Genomic DNA, 17,733 nt, shown 5'->3' with positions numbered 1-17,733 from the left:
CCACTGACGAAAGCGTGCTTCCATTTAGACATAAACCGAAGCTTCGTCTGTGACGGAAGTGAAACCTCTTGCCTTCATGTGTACTGTTTGGAAGAAACCTCGATACATCCGGTTCCGACATGCGCCATTTTGATGAAACAGCGAGGAGAGAAGCCGTTTGGATCACAGTCATGGATTTTATGGATTTAAACTGAAGATTCATCTGGATACACAACTTTCAACTTTTCGTGATGGAAAATAACCGCGCACTGAAGAGGAACCGTTGTGTCATAATTGCCTAACTGGTGGATTTGTTAGATAATTCGACAGCTAACTTGGGCAACATTGTTAGCATAGCAACGTTAGCTTTTGTTAGGCATGTTACATGTTGTGGTACCGTTAGCTAATATCGAGGTGTAGCATGTTAGCCTTGGCATTAGCTAACTAGCTAATTTAGCTTTTCAACAGTAGATTTCGATTTCAGAATACTCTCTTCAAGGTCTAACGCCGATTACGTAACATTTGTGGACTCATTGCGGAAGCTTTTGTGGACTTTTTTTTTGTTGAGATCGGTGGGATTGTTCCTGAATTGACATATAAGAACTATTTCAACAAAGCAAAAACACTTAAGGACTGATGCTCTGGAAACCCCAGGCCCGCTGTTAGCTACACCAACGTCCTGTAGCGCGGCGGCCCGGGTTTTCCACCAAAGACAATTCACGGTGGACCTGGCCTCATTCACAACCCTGTTATAGATTAACGTGGTGCTGCAGGGACGCTCTTGGATTTGGTGGCACTTCGTTATGTTTTATCGGACTCTAAAGAACTGAAAAGGCTCACGGTGCCGCTCAATGGCACTCTGGCCTCACATCTCAATTATTTTTCTTTTGCAATAACAAAGACACTTTCGTCATCTGCGAGCTGATCCCTTTCCCACATTTTACAACTTTATTTGTCTGCAGTGTTTCAGCGAATATAAAGAAGGTTTATCAATTAAAGTCACCAGTTTAGCTGTGTTCAGTGTTGACGCTGTTTTATTTTATCATACCAGGCCTGTGTTTTTTTTCTTGTGCTTGATTGACTTAAGTGCTTAGATCTGTTAAAATGTCGTGTGTTCACTATAAGTTTTCTTCCAAACTGGACTACAACACAGTCACTTTCGATGGACTGCATATCACCCTCAACGAGCTTAAAAGGCAGATTATGGGCCGAGAGCGCCTCAAGGCCACAGACTGCGACCTGCAGATCACCAATGCGCAGACTCGAGAAGGTATGCGATCAGCTGACGCATTACAACACTTGTCACGAAAATGTCATCCAATATTTTTGGAAGTAACGGTATAAGAAACAGCACATTTTAGGACACTAGGATTTGGTAATATATATATATTTAAAAAACGGTATTGTGATAACCAGCTATGGTCTATTTGTCATTGTTATTATTTAAAAACAACTAGATTACCATCACAGAAGACGAACCCCCCCCCCCAAAAAACGATTAAACCACTGAATCTTTGTAATAATTCCTTTCAAACTGTCTTGAAAAAAACGATACATTACCTAAAAATTGCAGACACATTTTCTGTCAAACTATTGTTTTAACTCTGTACCATTTATCTTTATTAAATTAGTCTATTTTGTAAAATAATTATAATACCATAACATTATGGCTTTCAACTACTCAGTTCTTCCTAAAAAACAGGTTTGTATCAATTTCTATGAACTCACCTTATGCTATACTTTTCACCTCTTTAGTTTAAATTGTGAAATGAGGCAAGCCATTCTAAACTCCTCTAATATCGTAAAACATCTTATATCTTGCTTCAGGAATTTAGGTTAAGACACCGATGGACTAGCTTATTTAATTTATACATCTGTTATGATGTTTGGACTGAAGTTAATACACTTTTTATTCTGAACAACGTTCTATGTTTACTTATACTTTGTGTCATGTTTTGCAGAATACACAGATGATGAAGCCCACATCCCAAAGCACTCGTCCGTGATCGTTCGCCGCACTCCGCTTGGTGGAGTGAAACCTGCTGGCAGGACGTTCATTGTGTAAGTTTACATACGATTATTACTTGAGTCCTGGCTCATGATTAAGCAGTATGGTTGCCTATAATTACATGTAATGTATAGGTAGAGTTCCTGATTCATTTAAAGCAGCGATACAAGGTGTTTCTAGAAGTACGTATAGCTGTATCCTGAAGTCAGGCATCTGTTTGCCTTTGAGTCATGTCAACAACTGATGTTTTTTCCTGTTTTGTTTCTGCAGAGATCGTTCTGACACAGCTGTGGTTGGATCTTCTAGACCCGTATGTAAAACAAACCCCAAATCAACCCTCTCTCCTCTCACCTCTCTCTCTCTCCCCCTCTTTCTGGCTTTAGTCACCTTTCTTGAGAACATTCTGTCAGCAATGATTAAGTTGTGTGTATCCTCTGTTCACTGTGTGTTGGCTACATTTGTGTTGAGATCTCAACCTCTATGTGTTATTTGATGTCTTTGTGGGAGGGTTTCTTGGAGTCAACACAGCTAAAAAATAGTTTGTTGTTTCTCTAAAAACCCTGGGTTTCTGTTTTGAAATAAGCAGACAAACGTTTACATTTGCTGCAAGAGATGAGGTTAAGATGAGAAACAACAGACTAGCCACCATTGTTTTTCTTATACTCTGAACTTAACGATTGTTGAACTGTTGACCATTTTTTAAGTGACTGAAGAAATAATTTAAACTGTTAATGACTGTATTTCATAATGAAATGGTTTTGTAGCCTGCTTCAGGCTAGACAAATGTATTTTAAAGGGGTTTGTAAAGGGAAAATATCATATTTTTGTATTGATAATTCATTGTCATTTTATTTTCTGTGAAAATATTTAATCCTTATGTGGTTAAGAACCCAATGAAGTACAGTGTGGCTGGGATTGATTGATTGATTGTAATTAACTTTGATTACAATTACAAGACTAAAGTTGTGTGGGTAGAAAAGAGTCGCCAGTGGTTTTTGTTTTCAACGCTTACCCTGCTAAACTTTAATACCTAAATCTGTTGTTCAGTAACATTTGCCAATGTCAATTGTTTTGTCCTGTACAATTTCACAATTAAGATGTTCTATTCTGCTTTGAATATGGACTGCACATAACCCTTAAAGGCACACACATTTCACCCTAATGAGTTCAATGCTTTGAATTAATTCAGATTACTAAGTGTCTGTTTTTACAAAGAATCAGGTATGAGTAAAACGCTAGTTTTGATACGTGAGATGTTGTGCCATTATCACTAAGTGCTTTGACACATCATCAGTAAATATTATGTAAATCTCTGGAGGCCTTCCAAGGTTGCTGCAGTGAGAAGTATACTGGTGTAGTGTGTCCTGTAAGCTGTAAGCTGCAGAACCTGTCAATAAAGTTGTTCAGTGGTTCCGTGTCAGAACCGCTTGCACCAGATCCCTGTGTGTTCCCTCCACAGCATTCTGCAATACCCAGTCTTTCCTCCGAGCCCTGCATATCATGATGGACAACCTGCCCCGGATACTTTTTATTTACTTGTAGCAAGTACGAGGCAGAGCAGCCATTTTGTTTATCTCTAAGAAGGGCGTTTTATTTTGTCCATGCCGGAGACTTACTTCTGATGGCTCATTGATTCCTGAACTGCATTTGAAACATCCCCTCAGTCGGGCTTTAGCCTTCACCCTGTAGTGGTTTAATGGCTTATTTAAGGGAATCTTCTGAAGGAACACTTGACATATTTGGGGTTGCACATTTTCTTCCTCAGCTAGCCGTTTTTCTACACACTAGATTTGTGTCTCATCAGTTCAAAATATTTGACACTTTACATTGTCTGCCTTTCTCATTAAACATCTTGGCACCAGTCCCTGCAAGCTCATTAAGTTACAGAAGTCTTGAGCTGGTTTTAATGAAAGCTCTTACAACTATGGCATGTCGGTGCAAAAACTTAAATCGCCGTGTCCCAGTTAAGGGAAAAGGCATGCTAAGATTAAATGTCAAGTATTCCTTTGAGAAAATTGCCCTCTACCTTCTGTAGCAGGAGAGGTTTCAGTATGTCTAATGGAGGGATGTGACGGTATTTTATCATTTGAATATGCTGATTTGGCTAAAGACAATTTGAAGTGATGCAGAAGCTCTTTGACATAATAACCATTCAAAGTTAAAGACTCAGGAGGTCCATCATTTCGTTCTTTGAGGATAGTATGTTGCAATAGGGTGAGGTTGCATTTTGCAAATTAGTTGTCATGCCTTTATCGCCTGGTAAGCATTTTTTAAAAGGGAGTTTGAATAAAGGACAACACTTTTACTTCTAATTAAGTCATCTTTTTTGTAGATCCTTATTTTTTGGTAATTAATGATCACAACAATTTAGATCTCTTAATTACAAATGACTGACTAAACCCAACCCTCATGACACTTTCACAAGATTAAGTTTTATAGATTTTCTTTGAATGGATCATGACTCAATGCTTTCAGTAGATGGAAACACATCGGCCACAAACCTAATATAAGCTTTCTTTACATAAATGCTCATTTACATACCTGCATTATCTCATACACTTCAAGTACTCAACAAAGACTTAGAAGGACACTCAAAGGGACTGGACACAGATGTGGTGGGGAACTATCTGGGCTCTTCCAGTGTTTATATAATATATCTATTATGTTATAACCTTTAATGTCTGTACTCTGATTTCTCCTGCAGACTGATTCTTCTCCATCTATGTCACTTGCCCAACTCGCCAAGGTACTGTTTCTGTACATGCTGGCTGTAATTCTAGAACATGTTTTGTAGTGAGTAGATGTTTCCTCTTATCTTTTGAGGTCGACAGCCTCCTTTTCATCTTTTGTTTTCCCTGCTTTCCTGTTTGTTTTTTAGACGGCTAACCTGGTCGACGCTAATGCATCAGAGGAAGACAAGATTAAAGCCATGATGTCTCAGTCCAATCATGAATATGACCCAATACAGTTAGTATACACACATTGTATTCTTGTACTTGATCAAAGTTAAATTTTCTGTGTTTTATTCATTGCCATGTACTTAAAATTGTGTAGCTGTATATTGTTTTAATAAATGTACTGAACTTGTCTCTATAGTTACTCCAAGAAGGCAGTTGGACCGCCGCCCTGCGCACTATACTTGCTTTCGTTGTGGAAAGGCTGGCCACTATATTCGACAATGCCCCTTGCTCTTGGTAATTAATGAATGTTCATAGTCTGCTGTGTTCATTTCTGCTGTGTGACAGTTGGATGATTGGGTAATCATTTTGTTTTTATTTTAGATCCAGGATAAGAGTGTGGAGGGTCCAAAGCCAGTAAAGATCAGTAAAGGCATTCCTCAGAGCTTCATGGTGAAAGCAGAGCCAGGCACAAAGGGAGCCATGTTAACCAGCACTGGAGAATACGCCATACCTGCAATAGATGCGTATGTGTCAACCAGAAATCCCCACAAATACACACTGTTTAGTATACTCGTAAAGTAGTTAAGGGGTCACACCTGTCTTTGTCATTTCCCATTTTGTGTTTGTGCCTACAAACACAACTTGAACTACTGTTGCTTTCTTTTTGCTAGTGAAACAACCCTCAAAACTAAAAAGCTAATATCTGTTTATACAGGGAGGCGTACGCACAAGGAAAGAAGGAGCGACCTCCATTTGTTCCACACGACCAGTCATCCTCTGAGGATGAAACAGATCCTATTCCAGATGAACTCCTTTGTCCGATCTGCAACGACCTAATGACAGATGCCGTAGTGATACCCTGCTGTGGAAACAGTTACTGTGATGATTGTGAGTCCTCATTCATAGTGTGCATTAGTAAATCTGAATTAAAGTCATAACTGGTCTATGCCAAGCAAAACGTGCACAATTATGATACTGTCTGTCAACAGTAGCTTTTAGCGTCGGCAGCCCAGGGACATGTGTCATTTTGTGTAGTTTAAACTCTCATATTAATGCAAGGTCTATTTGGAATCATTTTACACTCAATGTTTGGCTATTTTAATATCTCCTTGAAAGCCAATTTATGCTCTGAAATACTTGTTTAGTAAACATATTTTAAATGTGAAAAGAATGTGTAAACAAGGTTTTTATTTTTTATTTCTAATAAAGAACTGTTTGTTTTCAGGTATCAGAACTACCTTGTTGGACTCAGAGGAGCACGTCTGCTTCACATGCAAACAGTCGGATGTTTCCCCGGATAATCTTATTGCCAACAAGTTTCTTAGACAGGTAACCCGCCCCCCCCACAAAAATGCAAGCATTATGATTGGTGCATTTAATTGGAACTAATAGCAAAACTAGAAAAACTTCTAATTTCTTTCTTCATGCAGGCTGTGAACAACTTTAAGAATGAGACGGGATACACCAAACATGTGCGCAAGCAGGTCCAAAATTCAGCCCCGCCTCCACCGCGCCTTCATCTGCTCCGGCAGTCCAGGCAGCAGGACCCACTGATGGCCCATATCCCTCAGCCTCCTCCTCGCACGATCACCCCCCCGACTGCCCCCCCAATACGAGTCCCATCTCCTGCATCTGCTCCTTCACCTGTACCTGCTGCACCTGCTGCTGCATCTCCTTCTGCTCCTACCCCCCCTCATGCTGACTCTGTAGAAGAACAGGTTGATTCTCCATCCCCCGCACCTGTTGTTGACCACCACTCTCCCATGCACTCCACCAGCCACAGTGAACCAACCCCGCCCAGGTAATTTTACCTAAGATTCAATTTATACACCTACACCAACCTACTCAACAAGTTGATGTTTTGAAATGGTGAATCATTTCAACTTATCATAACATGTCTGTTAATGTTTTAGTGAGGCGGATCCAGAACCTTCTGTGACACCAGACTCATCAGGAACCTCAGAAAGTGGACCCCCGGTGAGTCTGCCCTGAACACTTTTTAGAAATCCCGTCTCGCTGCCTTTAAACAGCATTTACTGCAACACAAGATTCAACATGACTGCAGATTTTCTACCACGATATTATTCAAGTTTTGTCGGCTTTTTTTTAATAAAACATATTTATATGTATTGTAGGATTACCACCAATAGTGAATTCCAGAGCTGATGACAACAATAATTATTTTGCAATTGCAAAAATGTGACGCATTACTCAGCATTTTGCATCTATGACTGCAAGGATCGGTAACAACATTTCTCTTTCATTTCTTCTCACAGAACTACCGTTTACCTTTAATTGGCCACCTGCCAGCTGGAAGGCCACCTAATCCTCCCGGTAAGAACTTCAATGTTGGTCATATAAGGAGATTAAGTAACCTTGAACACTTTTAGACAAAATAAACAACTCTGTCACTGCTCTATTAGGTCACCAGTCCCGTCCGCCGCAATCTCACAGAGGGGGAGGCAGACCCTGGGAGAGGTAAGACCCGTCAGATCTGATTGGTTTACAGTTTGTTTTGTAATATGTCGGCCTCACAATGGTTTGTGTCCATCTCTTTGTGCCAGGTTTAACAGAGGCAGAGAGGAGCACCCCTCAAATTACCTCCAGACAGCACCCCCCCCTGTACCTATTCCTCCAATGTACCCAGCTCCCTCCATGTACCCTCCCCCACCCCAGTCCTACCCCCCTCCGTACTCCTCTGGCCCTGGCCTTCTCCCTCCTGTCATGGGTTACCCACCCCAGCCTATGTATGTCCAAGGACCACCAGGGCTGAACCCCCCCTGGGTTCCTCCTGGAGTCCAGCCCCCTCTCATGCCTCTGCCCCCCATGCCTCAGCCCCCCCTCTCTAAAGAAGATTTCTACAGACAGCGACACCACAGACAAGACAAGTAAGTGGTTTCTTTTTTATTTTGGGTCATGAAACTAATTTTTTCGCTTCTAAAAACTAAAAAGCTCTTACAGTTCAATTTGTTTATAGCACACACTTTTATTTTTGTATTTTCTTCAGATTTTGTTTACATTATGAAACAATCCCCCAAAGTTAATGTGAAGACCTACTCGACATTTACCTTTTTCTTTGTTTATTCTACGTAAACAATTTGTATTCAGAAAGAATAATAGCATTACTCAGGGTTGGAATTGTGAATTTTATAATTGCAGATTTTGAAAGTTTCAGTGTTTTTGTCTTTGTCTCACAGTGTTACATCCAAACTGGATGAGTTTACTAAAGACTTCCACAAAGAGCTTATGAAGTACAGAAATGCACCAAAGAGAAGAAAACCATCTTATTCAAGGTAACTTCATCAAGCGAGCATATCACAAATGGTTTACAGTTTTAATAACTCATCTCAGAGGAATATTCCTTAAAGCCATTTGTTACAATCTTTGCCTAATCTCCTTTCTTTCTCCCCTTGTTTTCCTCTGGTTTCTCAACTTTGTTCAGATCTCGGTCATACAGTCGCTCTCCGTTCAGCCGTTCTCCTTACTCTCGCTCAAGATCAAGATCCAGGTCCTACTCTTATTCCCCGAGTCGCTCCCGCTCACGCTCTCATGGCCGCTCATATCCCCGCTCCCCTTATTCTAGACGTAATGGACGTAGTTATGGACGCTCACGCTCGAGGTCCCGCTCACGTTCAAGGTCTTATGGGTATCGGCGCTCCGGCTCACCACGGTCTCCTCCCCCTTTCCGCCCAGGAGGCTGGGAGGGAGCAGAAGGAGCCGCACCCTACAGGTCGCGGTCTCGCTCCCCAGGCCCTGCTGGTTTCCGGCCCCGCAGCCCTGGTGGACGAAAGCCGCCTCCCCGGGAGCTCCCACCATATGAAATGAAGGGTCCGAGTCCCAGTGGCAATGAGCGCTGGGAAAGAGAACGGTATCGACAGTGGGAGAAAGAATATGCAGACTGGTACAACAAGTACTACAAAGGCTATGATAACCAACATCCCTCAATGCATCACAGAGGTCGTGGCAGCAGAGACAGGGAGCGGGACAGAATGTCCCCAGTAAACAAAGATTACTCCCCCCAAGGGAGAGGAAGAAGAGGGCGTGAAGAGAGAGGTGCTCCCCCTAATCATCCTACATCTTCCTCCTCATCAGCCGCCAAGTCCAGCTCCAAACTCTTAAAGACAAAGAAGGTAAAGAAGAAAAGGACTGGGGAGGAATCGGAGTCATCCCATCAGTCAGTGGACAGAGGGGATGCTACTCCTGTCAGAGACGAACCAATGGACGATGTGCCTGCACTCCTTAAATCTCCTCCTGCTTCCTCAAAGGCTTCAGCTGGAGCCGCAACCTCCAAAGCTCCATCCTCTAAAAGCCCTGCTGCAGCCAGCAAACCCTCAACCAAGTCAACATCCAAGACTCCATCTGATAAGACAAAGAAAGACAAGGCTCTTAAGGCAAAAGTCAAAGTCAAGACAGAAGCCGTGAAGGTTAAGACTGAGAAGGTGAAGAAGAAGACTGCGGAGGTAGTTGTTAACAAAAAGAAAGACTCTTCCTCCTCTTCCTCTGCCACTAAGCCGTTAAAGAGTGTTAAACCCAAACAAGAAGATGCCCCAAACCCAACTACCCCTAAAAAGGAAAAGAGTAAAAGCTCTGCAGTGAGGCCGCCCCTACTTAAGACACCTCCATTGTCCTCTCTACACCATCCCTCTCTTCATGACGGCCCACGACCGGGCCACGACATCCACGGGAGAAGGGATCTCCCACAGGGTGGTGGTCTGCTCCCCCTCCCGCATCAACACGGACTCCCACTCCTCCACCGACCTCCCTCCCCTGAAAGTCGGAGAAGAATGGGTGAGGAGGGCCGCTCTATTCTCGGACCTCCTCCTGGAAAGCTGAGGAGAATTGATGTGCTCGGGGGTGTAGGTGATGTCATGTCCCATTCCCACATGTCTCACCTGCCCCCGCTCCACAGACTCCCCCACTCAGACAGGCCCGGTCTCCTTCCCATACCAGGGACCCGCGAGATGGGACGGGGGGACGCGGACCGAGGATCCATCCGACCGCTCATGGACCTTCAGGTGGGTTTGTCAGAAACACCAGGCTACAAAGATTTATTGTAGAGAGGGTATTTAAAAATGTTTTATTATTATCAATGCTATTACTTATCTTTTCACTACAGCTTATGACACTGAGGAAATTATCTTAGGTTACAACCCTAATTCTTCATTAAAGTGAATTGATATGTTTTCATTCATTAAATAATAAGGTATTTGGAAAATATAGAACAAAAGACACATTTCCAGTGCAAGGTTGCCCTAAAGTGGCCATTTTGCTACTTCTCGATAACCCAAAATGTATGTCCTTAATCACTTATTATACCTCTTGTAACATTTTTATGTGTTTTCATCCAAATCCAGGTGAAGCCCCTGAACCAGAGGAGGATCAAGTTGAACAGGGACCTGGGGAGAAAAGGCAGCACTGAAACCGCACCCTCAGACAGAGCCCCGTCGGGTCCCGAGAAGACCTCCTCCACTTCGGACCGATCAGCTGCTGCTAACGTGTCTGAAGGAGACCGAGCTAGCAGTGCAGCAGAAGGTGCCGGAAGGAAGGAGCGGTCTAAATCTGCTGAGAGGGGAGTCTCCAGAGAGAGACCTGGAAGTGCTGGAGACAGACCGCAGGGCTCTGACAGAGAGCAGAGCCGAAGCTCGGGACAGGACAGAGAGCGAGACAGAGCTTCAGGGTCAGACAGGGACAGAGAGAGAGGCACAGCGTCTGACAGAGACAGAGAGAGAGACAGGGGATCACAAAAGATCGCAGTGACAGTGGAGAGAGACCCTGAAGCAGAGAGGTCTGTGAGGACAGAGCGAAAGAACTCTGGTTCAGGAGGGAGGTCTGTCTCTCTAGATAAAATGACCATCGCGGAAAAATCGTCCACCTCCAAGAGCTCCACAGAGCCTCCGGAGAAGCCAAGGACATCCTCTAAGGAGAGAGGCGAAGGGTCAGAACGATCGGCTAAATCCCACAGGTTTGTTATATTTGCTACCCTGCTACTCATCAAGCCACTATTCCTAGCCATTAATGACAGAAAACCTGATCCAGTGCTCTTTAAACACAGCTGTTAATGTGCAATTTTTCCTCATTTGCCAGGAGTGTGTCTAAGGACCGAGCAGAGAGGAGTGTCCCTGCGGGAGAGAAACCAGCTGCTGCGCACAGAGAAGGTAATCTTTGTTCTTTATAAAGAAGATAACTTTAGTTTTGTTTTTCATCTTTTTAAGTTGGTATTGAACCTGTGCTTCCTGTCCTCCTCCCGCTTTCTCTTGCAGCAGTTAAAGACAGTGAGGAGCCAGTTGCGAAAAGCAAACCGAGGATCAGCAGAAAGGTCCTGACCGGCTCCACAAGGTGAGTCTGATTTTTGTCTGTTAATCAGGGACTATTTTATTTTTATTTTGTGTTGTATAATTCTTAGTTGTGTTGTCCATTGTCATTGGTTCAACCTATAATTTGTGTTAAAGTCCTTGCAAACCAAATTTCATTTAGGATAATATTATATTTGTTTACAATGAAACAGAACTAACCTGGACATGCTAAGAAAGGTCATTTGAATGTGTGAAATGAGTTGTTAACGTTTTTACTTTATGGATACTTGGTATCTGTCTTTAAGTTTATAGTGTGAAATTGCATTTCTCAACATGTTGACCCATTTATTTTACAGGTAGTTTCCATCAAAAAACTAATAAAAAAAAATGATGGAGCTAAGAAACTTAACTGGCTACTTTGATGATTGATAAAATGCCAAAGATTGACTGCTCCAACTCCTCAGTTATTGGTGTTGCATTACTTGCAGCCTCTGGAAAAAGTGTTCTTATTACACAGCGTTGTTGTTTATTATGTTTAAAGGTTTTTACCCAAACAAGTTCGATTTCTACTCATCAAATGTGTAAACATGTATAAAAGCCTTTTGTGGCTCCAGAGCGAGCCAGATAGATTGCATTAATTCACTTGAGTCTGCGTCGGTTTCGGGGTTAAGACTTCCTGCCAGACGTATGAAGCCGCTCCTCTTCTCTGCGGGAGACTTGCGGACGGACTCTACAATAGCTGCTACTAACTGAAACAGCCAAAGCTCCGAAATTGTTGTAGCAATGAAATGCTAATTTGTGAATTACCCTATTTAAACATTGGCTGTTTTTCTCTCAACACTAGGTCAACCCAAGAAACCAAACGAGACTCGGATAAAGATCAGAAGAGTTCATCCTCCAAACCTGCAGAGCAGCCTCCATCCAGCCCTGTGGGCAGCCGTGGCCGCAGCCAGAGCGTCAGCCCGCTAGCGAGCCCGGCCAGGGAGGAGCCGATCATCCAGCCTCCCCCTCGCTCCAAATGGGAGAGAGAAGATGACGAGGAAGGTCAGGAAAACGGAGTAACTGCACCCAAGGAGCCTTCACCAGTACCACAGAGGAGCCGAGGCAGAGAGGGACAGACCGAAGCGTCTAAACCCGTCAGGGGGGAAGGTCAGGATGCAACCAAGGAGGAGAGGAGAGGAGTAACAAGGGAAGAGAAGAAGGGGAGAGCACCAAGGGAAGAGGGTAAAAGTGGGAGGACAACACAGACAAACTCTGACAAACCAACCAAAATAAAACTTGTGAGGGAGGAGGGGAGAAGAGGAAGAGAGGAAGGCAGAGCTGCAGCGAGAGAAGAGGGGAGAGGTGGAGGAAGAGATGAGGGGCGAGGAGTGACAGGGAAGGAGGAGAGGGCTGCAGAAGGCAGAGGTGGAGGAGGACGAGAGGAGAGTCGAGGCCCGGAGCCCAGGAGACCGCGCTTGTGTTCAGACCTTGGTCGGGAGACGGACGAGGCCGCCTTTGTGCCCGACTACAGCGAAGGAGAGGGATCAGAGCCGGAGAGAGGAAGAAGCGGCAGCGCCAGCGTCTCCCTCAGCCAACCTTCCACCCCAACCCCGAGCAACCATAGCGGCACGGCAACATCCACCACCGGTGACAAAAAGAAGAAGAAACACAAGAAACATAAGAAACACAAGAAGCACAAGAAGCACAGCGTCCAGGAAAAAGAAGCAGAACAGAAGGAGCACAAGCACAAACACAAGAAAAAGAAACACAAAAAGAGCAAAGACAAAGGTGTGGAGGAGGAAGACGAGGAGAAAATGGAGAAAGCAGGGGAAGGGGCTTCTTGCTAACAGGGCCTAGGCTAGTGCTGCCGGCCAAAATCTGTAACCTTCCTTGTTGAGGAGATAATGATGCATCTAGAAATATCGACTAACACTGGCTTGCTGCTCCTTTTGCCACTCTGAAGGACATGGATGAAACAAGTCTTTGTCCATGACTCTGTCTGGCTGTCTTTCACTTAATGTCACTGCAGCGTTATGACCACTGCTGAGGTTCCTTTATCGTTCAACGTGAGCCTCTTCTTTGTGACTTTGGGTCAGGAAAAACTCTGAAGCTGTGCTGCACTATTCTGCTCAAACTAGAGCCCCCCCCAGAGAGGACTTTATGGAGATGACTGATCACACGGCAGTGACTCTAAATGATAGGAATAACAAACACTGTACTCAGGGATGTGATTGCTTCTCTGTAGACGAGGAATCACTCTTTCTCTGCCTCTGATCCATTTGTAAATAGAGATGTATTATTGCTTCTCATAATAATAATTTCCGCTCTGGTTTTTTGTTCACATCCCTGTGTGCTGTTCAAGGTTAACATACTGAATAACCGTCATTGTAATGAGGGCCGTTGTAAGCTCTTTGTTTAGGGACTGTACTCTGGTTTTGCCTGTAATAGGACATGATCGTCTATGCTTTTCATAGCTGCTGACCATCTTCAAGCCTTATAATGTCATTTGTAGGCAGCTGTTGGTTTCAATCATCATAGTACTTTTTATTTTGGTTCCTAATTGATGTAAATTGAAAATGGAGGTAACAGAATATTCTTGCATAGTTAACATTTCTTACCAAACCTAACATGAAAGAAATCCAGCAATCCTTTGGAAATGGTTAGCATTTAAGTATTGGGTATTGGACGTGCGAAAGCCGGCAGAATCAGCAGTATGGTCCTTTTTTAAGTAGCCATGCTACACTGGATTGTTTGAATCTAGGATGTGTTTATTAATAATGTGAAATCGGTCGGCATGTTTTCTTTCCAACGGTGCAGTAGCTGTACATTATTTGTCTGAGTGAATGTGTAAGTGTGAAAGTGAAATGTGACAGAAGTGAGGCAAAATGGAGGACAGGTGTTCTTACAGACGAGTTGTTACTTTTCTTTTCTTTTTTTATTAAAATGTTTTGACCTCAAGAAAATCTCTGTGGTATTTTATCAATCATTGAACCCCTTTTTGTGTCATGACCACGAAGATGAGTGAACACCAACTTAATGCTAGGTGTTAAAAAAATAAGGTACAGTACAAGGAGGTTTTATCAATTTCTGGTTAAAAAAAATGCAAAAACTACAATAATCCACAAAATGTATTCAGTAAAAAATTAAATATACAAATGCATTGAGATCAAACCAACTTTTACAAGGACTCTGAATACAGTAGATATAATACAAAGGATACCGTATACATCCACAACAGTTCAATGAAAACATGCATTGCCCTGCTCTGTCAATAAAAGGGATTTACATCGATTAAAAGGGATTACTTAACTAATGAGTTTCTGCAAATTGTTCCACTTCCCAACTTCAGTATTGACTTGATGCTTTTCAAGATCCAAAATTCACCTAAAGTTAAAAAGACATGTAATGTACTTTCCAAAGAAGTGCTTTTTAAATGCATTGAATGTCGCACTGTACTCTTGTGACACAACCTACGTGCATAATAAAAACGATATGGTGGGTGAAAACATTTTAGGCTAGAAAGTGTTGAAACATGCTGTACAGACATGTTGGTGATTGTATTTTATGCATACCTTTGCACTCACTGGTTTTACCTGACAGTATGACTATCACCTCCAAACTGTGTGAAGCTTTACATCTGAAGACAGTTGGCTGTTCTTTAGCATAGCATTATTTCTGTTTACTAGAACAATTATCCTGCTGCCAGGTGAGACGTACATTTAATTGGTTGGGCTGCCACTAAAACTGTTCCCTGCTTTCCAGTGCACCTTTGGTTCCCCTGTGCTCCCATCATCTAAGAATATGTAAACACAGGTGTATTGCTCTAATGTAATATATATTTACTTGGGTTCATTGAGAAGTCAAACATTCAAAAGAAGGCTTCTAGAAACTACATGAAAATAGCTTTTATTTGTCTTACTTTTCTCTTGATTTCCCATGCCGTTTAAGCAACATGGGCAGCATACTGACGAGACATTATTGTCAGATCAAGTCTCACATTTATATTGCATTGCTTTATTTTCAACACCAAAAAGAAACAAAAACAAACAACGAGACAAAAAAAACAAAAACAGAAACCCCAAACAACACAAGAAACAAGAACACAAACATTGAACAAACTATTAAAATCATTGTTTATTCAAGACCCTTCAATGTACATTTCCTCTGGGATTAGGCTCCACATTTATTTTGTGATTGATTGGTGCGCAAAAGAGTGCTTCAGTCTAACTCTGTTACATCGTAGAACCACGTCTCTTTAATCTAATGTTGACAATTCAGTGTTCACTGTTCAGGACACGGCTGGGGTCAGAGAAAATGTTTTGAACCAGCCTTCATAAATGTTATTATGTAAGGCTGATTCATGGAGTTTCTTAATATAGGCAATACAAGAACAAAGATGTACTGCAGATCATGGAGAATCAGATATATTTGGAAATAACCCGATTTTCCAGAGAGGATGAAGTATGTCCTCAAAAGCAGTTCCTCAAACACAATGGTGAGTTTCATGGTCTCTGGCAGCCCATTCCTTTGCGAACATTAATAATTAAAGTAAACGTCCCATAAGGAGAGGAGTGCAGTGAGACAGTTTGAACACTGTGTGGAGCTGTGAGTCCTGAAGCTTTTCACATGACAGGGAAACAGATTAACAATACAAATCTTTCAGCTCCAAAATACAACCACACATGATGCTTTCTCTCAGAGCACACAGCAATAAGGTTCATTATGTTTGTGTTAGTGCACGTTAAAAGTGTGTGTGTGTGTGTGTGTGTGTGTGTGTGTGTGTGTGTGTGTGTGTGTGTGTGTGTGTGTGTGTGTGTGTGTGTGTGTGTGTGTGTGTGTGTGTGTGTGTGTGTGTCCAGTCAGAGAGATGGCGTGTGGGATCACTGACTGAGTGCAGAAGATGTATTTCCTCATAATCAGCTGTACATAAGAGCACATTCTCATTTTCGTGTCATATGTGTGTGTGTGCGCGCAAGTGTGTGTGATTATATATTTAAGGTCATCCTTAATGGACTCAGATCAGTGGGACCATTAGAGGAGATTAATATTTTATTTGTTTTAACCCCTGCCCAGATAATCATCTCAACACGTTGTTGAGTGTGTGTGTGTCTGCATTTGTGTGTGCATCTGTTTTATCGGCCTGTGTGTTTGTGTGGCTGCTGCTTGTGTTTTTGCCTTATAGCATGACATTGTTTCCTGTCATCAAGGCCAAAGGTTGCTAAGCAACTTCACTTCTGCCGATTGTCAGAAAAGATGCTTCTCCGCTGACTGGCTCACAACCTAACTCTCTCTTATGCTGTCATAAATGTAATGTCTGAGCAAGATGCTGGCTGTGTGTGCTTGGCTGCCCATGCATTTGTAAGGACCACTGTGCATTTATGCTTTGCAAACACGACACAGAAAAAGCTGAGAGAAAGAAGAGAGTGTGGGATGTGGAATGCGCCAATGTATTGTCTGTTACGTTTTTGTAAAATGATAAAAAGGGAGAGTGAATTTTGTTCATGCATGGCAGAATCCCTCCAGTTGTTTTTCTAAATTATACAGCAAAATATCTAAGCAGCCCACATAGTGATGAATTACCCAGTGATGGAGCTACTTGTCACTAATGCATGTTCCCTACACAACGATTCATAACCCCATATTTAAGTGAGATGTACAGATCTAAAGATAATGCGTTTGTGCACAATCATATATTATTCAATTAAAAATGAAAGAATGCGGACTGTGGTGTACTTTACTGAGAACTGAAAGCAAAAAAGGTCTCCCTAATTGTTGAGACCTTTATATGGGCACAACAAAAAGTCACTGTGTGCCCAAAGACCATTATTGCCATTCCAAAACACCACATGACACCCAAGAAGAGTGTAGTTTTTTAGCATCTTATGTAAAAACATGTTATAGTGAAGGTTTTTTTTTACAAATAGGCCTGTTTTAAAAATTCTATATATACCATTACGTCTGCCTCATAATGTACGTAAGCGCTATCAACCTGTTCTTTCTATACCTCCTGTTGATCCCTGGTATGTATCCTGTGATTATTATTTCTGCGGTGCTTAGCCTGTGGGGAGATAATGTGCTTGGTCGTGTGTGTGTGTGTGTGTGTGTGTGTGTGTGTGTGTGTGTGTGTGTGTTTCTGTAGCCGTCTGTCTCCCCGCAGTTAATTTGGCACTCTACCTGACCCATCTACCTAATAATTTTGTGCTCATTTATGACTGTTTGCTCAAAGACCTCTGACCTCTCATTTTTAACTGCAGCGTCTGCACATTAATTCCATACCCAATAATTTATGATCCACCAAAATAAGGTTATCTTAAGTTATCTTCTCTGCAATCTTGACTGTGGAGTGACAATCAAGTAAGATTGAACTTTTCTTTGTTTGGGAGGAGAGATGAACACATCTGGTGGAGATCTGCACTACTGAGTGCACTTTTCTACTTTCATATGTGCCAGGCACTTTCAATTTTAATTTATTTCAAGGTTCCTCCTGAATGCAAATGTTTGACCCGTATTTGCTGTGCTCCCTTCATAAGTTGTTGATTGATACCTTTATGAATTAAATATTTTACACTGT

General features: G+C 42.3%; 1 protein-coding gene across 1 annotated transcript; it reads left to right on the top strand.

The window, feature by feature from the left end:
• Positions 1-77: 77 nt before the first annotated feature.
• Positions 78-14,125, top strand: LOC134864190 (E3 ubiquitin-protein ligase RBBP6-like). Its single transcript, XM_063882992.1, is given in 21 exon segments — positions 78-1,249; positions 1,941-2,040; positions 2,258-2,297; positions 4,692-4,733; positions 4,866-4,954; positions 5,084-5,111; positions 5,113-5,181; positions 5,269-5,411; positions 5,603-5,775; positions 6,113-6,216; positions 6,318-6,688; positions 6,801-6,864; positions 7,164-7,221; positions 7,311-7,365; positions 7,452-7,775; positions 8,085-8,180; positions 8,330-9,902; positions 10,242-10,849; positions 10,972-11,042; positions 11,148-11,223; positions 12,025-14,125. Coding segments are annotated over 21 exon segments (5,235 nt in total). The 5' UTR covers positions 78-1,083; the 3' UTR covers positions 13,010-14,125.
• Positions 14,126-17,733: the final 3,608 nt, after the last annotated feature.

The sequence above is a fragment of the Eleginops maclovinus genome, chromosome 5 (genome assembly GCF_036324505.1).
Source record: "Eleginops maclovinus isolate JMC-PN-2008 ecotype Puerto Natales chromosome 5, JC_Emac_rtc_rv5, whole genome shotgun sequence".
Lineage (NCBI taxonomy): Eukaryota > Metazoa > Chordata > Actinopteri > Perciformes > Eleginopidae > Eleginops > Eleginops maclovinus.
The sequence above is the reverse complement of the archived record's forward strand: the minus strand, read 5'-3'. Positions and strand labels throughout refer to the sequence as shown.